Genomic DNA, 9,378 nt, shown 5'->3' with positions numbered 1-9,378 from the left:
TGGTACTTAAAGTATCAACTCCAAAAGGATGAAAAGCAAAGTCAACCTCGGCTGAATTTGAACTCAGAACATATAGACAGACAAAATACTGCTAAGCAGTCCATCCAGCATGCTAACAATTCTGCCAGCTCACCGCCTTAATAATGATGATGATGATGATGATGATGATGATGATGAACAACCAAATTACTTGCTTGACAGACAAACAACTCCTGATTCTATTTCACAGTTGAGTAGTGAATGGCAGAAAGTCTATCCAACTATGAAAACAATTAACTGTGTTCCAAGAGAATTAATGTGAAATAATTGAAAAATATATAATATATTCTTGAGTTGCACTAGTTTGGCAAGTGACATAAAATTGTTTATTGCATCATGGTGGAGTCATTGCAGCCATTGTAAAAGACACACATATACTGTTACTTAATTATGAATGTTTAATAATATCATATATTAAGTGTCAAAGCCTCTATCTTACATCTACAACCTGGTAACTGTCACTTTATCTTTTAATGAATGTACAATAAAATATTTTGATACCTAATAATATACCATATTATTACAAAATAATAATAATTTTTTTCTACTATAGGCACCAAGCCTGAAATTCTGGGAGAAGGGGGTTAGTCAGTTATATCGACCCTAGTGCTCAGCTGGTACTTTTTTTTTATCAACCCCGAAAGGATGAAAGGCAAAAATTGACTTTGATGGAATTTGAACTCAGAACGTAATGTGTTAGAAGAAATGCCAATAAAAATTTTGTCAGTGCTAACAATACTACCAGTTCACCACCTTATTACAAAGTAATAATAATAATAATAATGTACATTATTTACATTTGATGGATATTTGTCCTCATCTTGTTTGTTGTTAACATAATGTTTTGGCTGATACACCCTCCAGCCTTCATCAGGTGTCTTGGGGAAATTTCGAACCTGGGTTCTCATTCCTAAGGTATTTTTCAATGTTATCATTATTATTTATTATTCAGGTCACTGCCTGGAATCGAACTCGGAATCTTGGGGTTAGTAGCCTGTGCTCTTAACCACTACGCCATATGTCCGTGGGCAATTATGGAGTGAATTTTAGGGCTTATAAATCTATAAAACAAGATGAGGACAAATATCCATCAAATGTAAATAATGTAAATAATTCCTCATCTCTTAAATATAGAACTGAATAATAATAATGGTTTCAAATCTTGCCAAAAGCCCAGTAATTTTGGTGGAGCGGCTAAGTTGATTACATTGACCCATAATGTTCAACTGCTACTTATTTTATTGACCACCAAAATGTTAAAAAGCAAAGTCAACCTCGGTGGAATTTGAACTCAGAACATGAAGACAGATGAAATGCCACTATGCATTTTGCCAGGTATGCTAACAATTCTGCCAGCTCGAATAATAATGTAAAAGTGAATAAAACAGTGCATGTATCTTTTAATGAATCTACCTCAATGCAATAATAATAATAATATAAAAAGCTGTTCCTTTTACAATTTTCTGAGATATTTTTAACAATGAACGGTTAAAGTTAGCATTTTTTTCAGTACATTTTAAAATTTTCACATACAATAAATTGAAATGTTCACAAATTAATGTTTATCAGAACTTTTTAATAAAATAAGTTTCATAGCACTTTTTAATCGACAACAAATTTTTAAAGCTGATACTATAAATCTAATAAGATTATACTAATTAATACTTTAATAGTTTAATTACAGAGGTTTAATGGATTAAATAATGAACAGTCGAAAATGTCATAGTGGAGTTATTATAAGCAACAGGTGATTCTGCAATGTCTATTTAGTTCTGGGTAAGGAACCAGAGTTGCCATATTGCTATTGAGACAGTTACAAGAAAATACTTAAAAAACATTTCTAAGTTGCAGTTATTGGACCTTCTATTTTCTAACATCTTGATTCTCATTATAGATTCAATTCAGAAGTTATGGGGTTTGAAACAAGAGATATGAAGCTTGAATTGAAGAGTCTCAAGGTGAATATAACCAATCTAAAATACTCAACAGTGAAAGTATTCAAAGCATTTACTGTAACTATATTGAATTATTTCTTGTATTCTTTTCTTTAATACTGAAATAGTATACAGAAATTGAAGAGAGCAAAATCGCTTAAATAGATAGATATAATTTTCATTTTATAAACTTTACATTTCTTTCATCTTAGTTCATTCGTAACATAATTTAATCATTTTGATTACCTGTATATATGAGCATGAAACAGATTCAGTCACAAAGATAATTTCATTATATATTCACCATAGTTGTTTTTTTCTGTTTTTCATTGTTACATATGAGGTGAAGCTAAGAGGCAGTCTATTTATACTCATCACTACATAGCCACCTAAAACAATTTGTGAAAGCATGGTACATGCTACCAGGTACAGAACCTAATTTCATCAACAATTAGTTCAAAGGAAATTTAAATCAACCTCAAGGAATGTAAATTTAAGATTGTGTTCCTCCAAACCAAATAGTACAGAGAATTTAAGTTAATTCTTTGACAACTAGACAGTATTTCATCATTATTCAATAACCCTTGCAGAATATGATAACAAGTGTCAAAGTAAAACATACCTTGATTTAACCCTTTAGCATTTAAACTGGTCATATCCAGCCAAAACATTCTACTTGTTTGATGCTCAAAGCAACCAGATCTGGCATCACTGACCTTACTCTACAATGTCATACTAAAACTAAACAATCACATCATTGAAATTGTATAGGTCTGAAACAGTATAATAATTCAGAACAACATGAATAAATTAGCATTACATTTGACAGACTAATCTGAATGCTAAAGAGTTAAGGGTACAATTCTATCAGCATCATGTCCCTATGATATGCCCATATTTAGTAGTGATCTTTTTCTTTGACCCCTTCTTCCCATTCCATAAGGAGGCATGTAAAAAGCACTCAGCACATTCTGTTAAGTGGTTGGCATTAGGAAGGGCATCCAACCATAGGAACCATGCCTCAACAGACAGCTGGAGCCTGGACAGCTCCTGTTAGCCAGCTCTATGTCAAACTGTCCAACCCATGCCAGCATGCAAAGTGGACATTAAACGATGATGATTATGATGAGCCCTGGCTAATCCACTTTCACCAATGGTCCCTCTCTTATTGCAAGGTTAGCAGCTTCACTAATCTAACATTGCATCCGGCTAGATACTCCTTAATTTGAGAAATGTATATCTTATACAAGCTCCTCCAACACAATACAGCTCTGGAATCTTATTTCTGTGCTTCAAAAGAACGGTCAGTGGTATATTTGGTCATCAAAAAGCAAATCAAGTCCAATCAGAATTAATCAGTTGAGATGGATTTGCCTTACAAGTTACTTGGTGACCTCACTAAGAGTCAGTGCCACGGAAAAGGCACTCTGTTCACTTTGTAAAGTGGTTGGCATAAGAAATGGCATTCAGCCGTAGAAACCATGCTAAAGCAGACACTGGAGTTCAGTGCAGTCCTCTGGTTCATCAAGTCCTTTCAAACCAACCACCTCATGCCAGCATGGAAAATTAACATTAAATGATGATCTAGCTGCTGCTGCTGCTGATGATGATGATGAATGTCAACTGTTAAAGTAATCTTAGAAATTAATATCAGTTAAAAAGAGCTAACTAAAAACATACAAAGAGAAAATAAATGGTTTCAATCATCACACTTACCCTATTGTCCCCTTGAATCACTCGGTTTAAAAGGGCCTCAGCTTCAGTAAGTTCACTTATAGCTTTGTTGATATTCTTCTCACATGGGGGGAATTTCTCTAGGTACTCTTCAAGTTTGCATTCTCCCATCACAAAGTCAACCATGTATTCTGAAAGGAAAATAATAAGTTAAAGTAGTTGGAGAACAAAGGTGTCATTTATACGTATGTGTGACAATTATAAAATGAATGTCACTATCATTCAAGCAGTGCCCTTCATTTCCAGGGAAGGAGCTGTGTCCTTGTCTCTTGCAGTCCTTTTGAGACCAGCAATACTCCTAATGTTCTGTTTAAACTGTTGCAGGTCAACACCTGTAGAAAAGACATGAGCAGGGAGAAGATTCCAAAGGGCTGATGTACTGGAGAGAGAGAACTGGATATAATCATTAACATGGACCAGAGGCTGGATGCAACAAGGGTGATGAAAGGTATAGAACAAGAGGGCTGGGTGTGTCAGAGAGGTGAAGATATGCCCAAAGAGAAGAAGCCATTAGAGTAGCAGTGGAAACAACAAAGACCAGATATTTGTGAATCAGGCTGAAGTGTCTGTTACTGAATGAACGCCTATTAGTCACATGGCACTTTTTTTGTGGAAGTCCAGGACATCTGTGAGTGTAGCAATAGCAGCACCATCTTAGATGTGAGTACAGTACACAGTAATTAGGGGCTGAAATATCTTCGAGCTCTGAAGACAAGGGGTAGCCTTTCGATGTAGTCCTAGCTAAGGACATGCTTTTGCCATTAGAGATCCTCAGTAATAATTCTTTTGGCACAAGACCAGCAATTTTAGTCGGAAGTGGGGTAGTCAATAACATTGACCCTAGTATTCAACTGGTACTTATTTTATCAGCCCCAAAAGGATGAAAGGTAAAGTTGACTTCAGCATGTTTCAAACACAAAGCATAAAGAGCCAGAAGAAATTCCACTAAGCATTTTGTTTAATGCACTAATGATTCTATCAGCTTGCCACCTCAGTAATAATTAAGCCCAACATTTGAAGCAATTGTGGGGACTCTAGCTGAGTGATTAGGGTTCGAGTTTTTGTTGCTAAAAGAGGCAAGATTGTCATGGCTCTTAAGGTCTTTGTTTATGGAATCAAAACAGGTTTGGCATGTGGTGTGTAGATTGTGTGTAGATGATGCCAGACCAAGACAAAATAAGAAAGAATGAAGGATTATCTCATCTGCATAAGAGTAGGATCATTTCCACAATAGTGTGATCTGATAGGGTGCCACAATAGTGTGATCTTATAGGAAGCTACTGATACAAGAAATGTGAGATCAGTATAGTCTGTAAGCAGGAAGTTATAACAGGAGATTTATATGCCAGACACACTCAAAGGCTTTGTTGATGTCTAGAGCAATATTGCTTTTGCCAAACTTCTCTAAAGCAAATGCCCACTGGTGAGTGACATAAGAGAGGAGGTCTCCAGTGGATTTGGCTCAGAAGAAGCCATACCAATAATCACTGAGGAGAGAGGTTCAAAGTGTAGGAGAATGTCATTGTTAATGACTGTCTCCATTACTTTTGAGGTATTAGAAGTGAAAACAGTGGGACAATAGTTATCAGGGCCAAAGGGGCTGCTTTTCTTTGGAATGGGGCATACAATATATTTCCAAATGCCAGTAGAGAGTGAGAGATTTAAGAGTTTAGAGAGTATAGGAGCAAGTTCCATGAGGCAATATTTAAGTGTTTTAGAAGAGCCATTGTCAAGACCCTTGTTTTTTAGAAGCAACCAGGTGGTTCAGAAACCTTTCAGCATTTAAATGATATGTAACATTTACATTCTTTATATTATTGTTACAATTTCCATTGCAGATGTCATCTATCTGGACTTCTGCAAATCATTCAACAAAGCTGACCACAGCATCCTATTAAAGAAAATATTGAACATTGGAGTCCAAGGGAAACTATGAAAGTAGACTAAGTGTTTTCTGTTGAACAGAAGCCAGCATGTGGTGATAGATGGTGTTCAGCCAAGCTCTGCAAGAGTCATCAGTAGAGTCCCACAAGGCACTGTATTGGGTCCATTCCTTTTCATTATTTACATACATCAATGACATCATTGATATCATGAAACACAGCAGCATTAGAATTTCTGTGGATGATTAAGCTTCTGAAGGTCATCGACAGGGCAGGAGACTGGACTAATCTCCAATCGGATCCGCTCACTGTTATCCAATGGGCAGAAAAACACAATATGCAGCTAAACAAGAATAAATTTGAATTAATCTACTTCAGTAAGGAGGTTGCACTTAAGCTACAAGACACTCTTCCATGGGATGAAAAGCTTGTGACATCCAACATCACTAGGGACCTCAGAGTAACTGTCAACAACTACATATATATAGTATATATATATATATATATATATATATATATTATAAATATAGTGTGTATGTGTGCGTGCATGTGCATATGTGTATGTATAAGTGTCTACACACACACACACACATACATAGTATCTTCTACCATCTTTTGGGCTGATCCCTTATTCCATGCTCAAAGAATTTCCTGTCTTTACTGGCAAAGAACTCTTCCAGGTGAATTTTTACATCCTCTTCAGAGGTAAAGGTCTCTCTATTCAATGAATTTTGAAGACCAAAACAGGTGGAAATCTGAAGACACAAGGTCAGGCAAATACAGAGGATGAGGCAAAACCTCTCACCTCAACCCCAATAATGTCTGCCACATTTGCAAAGGTGTGTAACATCTGGCATTGTTGTGCTGAAAGACAATCCCCTTAAGATCAGTAAGTTCTGGACACTTCTGGTAGACTGTTGCATTTAATTTGTCCAGATGGTCATAGTACACATCTGAACTGATGGTCCTTTTCATAGAAAAAAACTCATAGAAGACAACACCCTTCCAATCCCACCAAATTGAAAGCATAACTTTCTTAAGGAGAAGTCCTTTTTTGAAGGTTGTTTATGGTGGTTTGCATTGCTTCCCCCATGACCTTTTGCATCTCACACTGTTATAGGCAATCTGCTTTTTTTTTTCTCCTGTCTCTATTCTATTAAAAAAAAGGACCATTTTCCTCATGCATCATTTATTGGGCCATGTTCTTCTCTTTATTCAATTGATGTGGGATCCAAATACTGAGCCTGCTGACATAATAAAGCTGACGCAGATGATTTTCAACACCCAATTTGGATAATTGGAGAATATCTGCAATTATAAAACAGGAGTTAGTCTTGACTAACTTCTTCACATTGTCAATGTTAACACCATTTGGCTAGCCATAGCAAGGAGCAACTTGAATAGAAAAATTTCCCTATCAAAATCTTGAAAACCACTTCTGGCACACATGTTACATAACAGCATCCTCTTCATATACAATACATATCTTCTTGCTGGTTTCTGCTGCTTTCTTGCCATTTTTACAATAAAAAAAACCATGATATATCAATAATGTTCAATTTGATTTTCCATTTTCAGGCTGATCTCAAACATACAAAATACAACCTGTTTCATCAGAAAGGTAAAAAGTGAATGGTGTCAGATATCTAACAAGTATGTATGCACAAAGGAAAAAAAGTGAACAAACTTTTTGCCCAACCCAGTGTGTGTGTGTGTGTGTGTGTGTGTGTGTGTGTGTGTGTGTGTGTGTGTGTGTGTGTGTGTGTGTGTATGTGTGCATGCGTGTGTGTGTGTGTGTGCATCAGCCCACCACAATCTCTCCCTCTCTGTAACACCACCCGTAAAAACTTTACCTAAAATGGTCAATTCTCTCACTAAATTACACTCTTTTATTAAAGTTAATTCTGTTGCTATTTTTATTTCTATTCTCATTAATTCATGTATTTTTATCTCCATTCTCATACCAACTGCTTCTGTCCAACTGTCCAATACTGTTTTTATGCATGTGTCTATTTATGCTTGACCCCAATTTTTAAACTATTTTTAAAGTAATTATTTCAAAACAACCTACTAACTACAGTTATTGAATCACACTTCTTTTTTCCCACAAATAAAACAAATTTCGCACCCACGCAAATATATTAGCACACCAAACACAATAACCTGAACTAATTATAAATAAACTTCCCATTTTTCTGATTCTCACATCTAAATAATCCTCAACTTGAATGAAACTGGTTGTTCACTGTGAGGAATTGTACATTCTATTCAATTAATAACAATAATATATATCATCATCATCATATTAATGTCTACATTTCCATGCTTGCATGGGTGAGATGAAATTTGTTAAGGTGGATTTCCTATGGCTGAACGCCCTTCTTGTCGCCAGCCCTCACCTGTTTCCAAGTAAAGTAATATTTTCTTGTGACCAGACATGTTTTCCCACAGAAGATTGGAAATGGACACTGCTTACATGACGGTGACACTCGTTTACAACTATCACATGGTAGTTGTAAACAAGAAGATAGTAACACACGACAGGTTTCTTTCAGTTTCTGCCTACCAAATCCATTCACAAAGCTTCGGTTAGCCTAGGACTATAGTAGGAGACACTTGCCCAAGAAACTATGCACTGGGACTGAATCCAAAATCATGTGGTTCAAGATCAAATGTCTTACCACACAGCCATTCCTGTACCTATAATATATATATATATATATATATATAGTCAATTTGAGGATGTCAGGTCCTCATTAGGGATTATTATAGTAATACATATTGTTAATAATGATGAAAGTAATAAAATGGAGAAATTATGGATGTATAAATAATTTATTTGTATGATTTTATATATATATATATATATATATATATATAAATAGGTATGATGACGTGGTTAAGAAGCTTGCTTCCTCCTAACCATGTGGCCTTGAGTTCACTCCTATTGTGTGGCACCTTTGGCAAGAGTCTTTTACTATAGCCCTGAGCATGATCAAAGCCTTGTCAGTGGATTTCGTAGACAGAAACAGCAAGAAGCTTGCCTCAACAAGTTCCATCTGAGTCATGCAAGTGTGGAAAAGTGAACATTAGATGATGGTGATTACACACACACACACATATAAGGATAGTGGATTGGCAAAATCATTGGAGCTTCAGAAAAAATGCTTTGCAGTATTTATTGTAGCTATTTAAATTCTGAGTTCAAATCCTGCTGAGAGGAACTTTGTCTTTCATCCCTCCAGAATCAATAAAATAAGGTACCTGTCACGTACAGGGTTAAAACAATCGACAAGCCCCTCCCTCGCAAATTTCAGTTCTTGTACCTATGTTAGAAACAACACACACACACACACACACACACAATCAACATAAAAATAAATCTACATATACTTTGAATGCAACTTATAAACCCATACTATCTCATGTTTAACCACACCCAACTATATATTAGTACTACCTCATAAAGATTCAAACCAAATCTATTTCTGTGTATAGCAAGAGTAAATAGATTTCTATCAAATACTTAACTCCCTAAAAGGCTTGCATATACCAGTTGTCACCTCCTCCAATGATCACTCCTTAGTTTACTCAAATTCGGCTTTGATTGTAACCCAGCAACCTCAATTTAAACTTAACTTCACCTAGATAGGATCTCTTTCTTTCTGGCTCACTCACTCTTCATTGATAAATGTACTTTTTCCGTCTCTATACAATTTCTATTCAAATAAGCTGGTCTCTTTGTTCTCTCTCTCTCTCTCTCTCTCTCTCTCTCTCTCTCTCTCTCT

General features: G+C 35.8%; 1 protein-coding gene across 1 annotated transcript in view; it reads right to left on the bottom strand.

The window, feature by feature from the left end:
• LOC106881187 (tetratricopeptide repeat protein 7B) overlaps nt 1-9,378 on the bottom strand; it is a 44,940-nt gene that overhangs the window by 20,048 nt on the left and 15,514 nt on the right. Inside the window, exon 2 of the mRNA XM_014931479.2 lies at nt 3,690-3,838. Coding sequence (XP_014786965.1) covers nt 3,690-3,838 — 149 coding nt within the window. The remainder of the gene's footprint in view (nt 1-3,689; nt 3,839-9,378) is intronic.

Source organism: Octopus bimaculoides, chromosome 4, assembly GCF_001194135.2.
Source record: "Octopus bimaculoides isolate UCB-OBI-ISO-001 chromosome 4, ASM119413v2, whole genome shotgun sequence".
Lineage (NCBI taxonomy): Eukaryota > Metazoa > Mollusca > Cephalopoda > Octopoda > Octopodidae > Octopus > Octopus bimaculoides.
The sequence above is the reverse complement of the archived record's forward strand: the minus strand, read 5'-3'. Positions and strand labels throughout refer to the sequence as shown.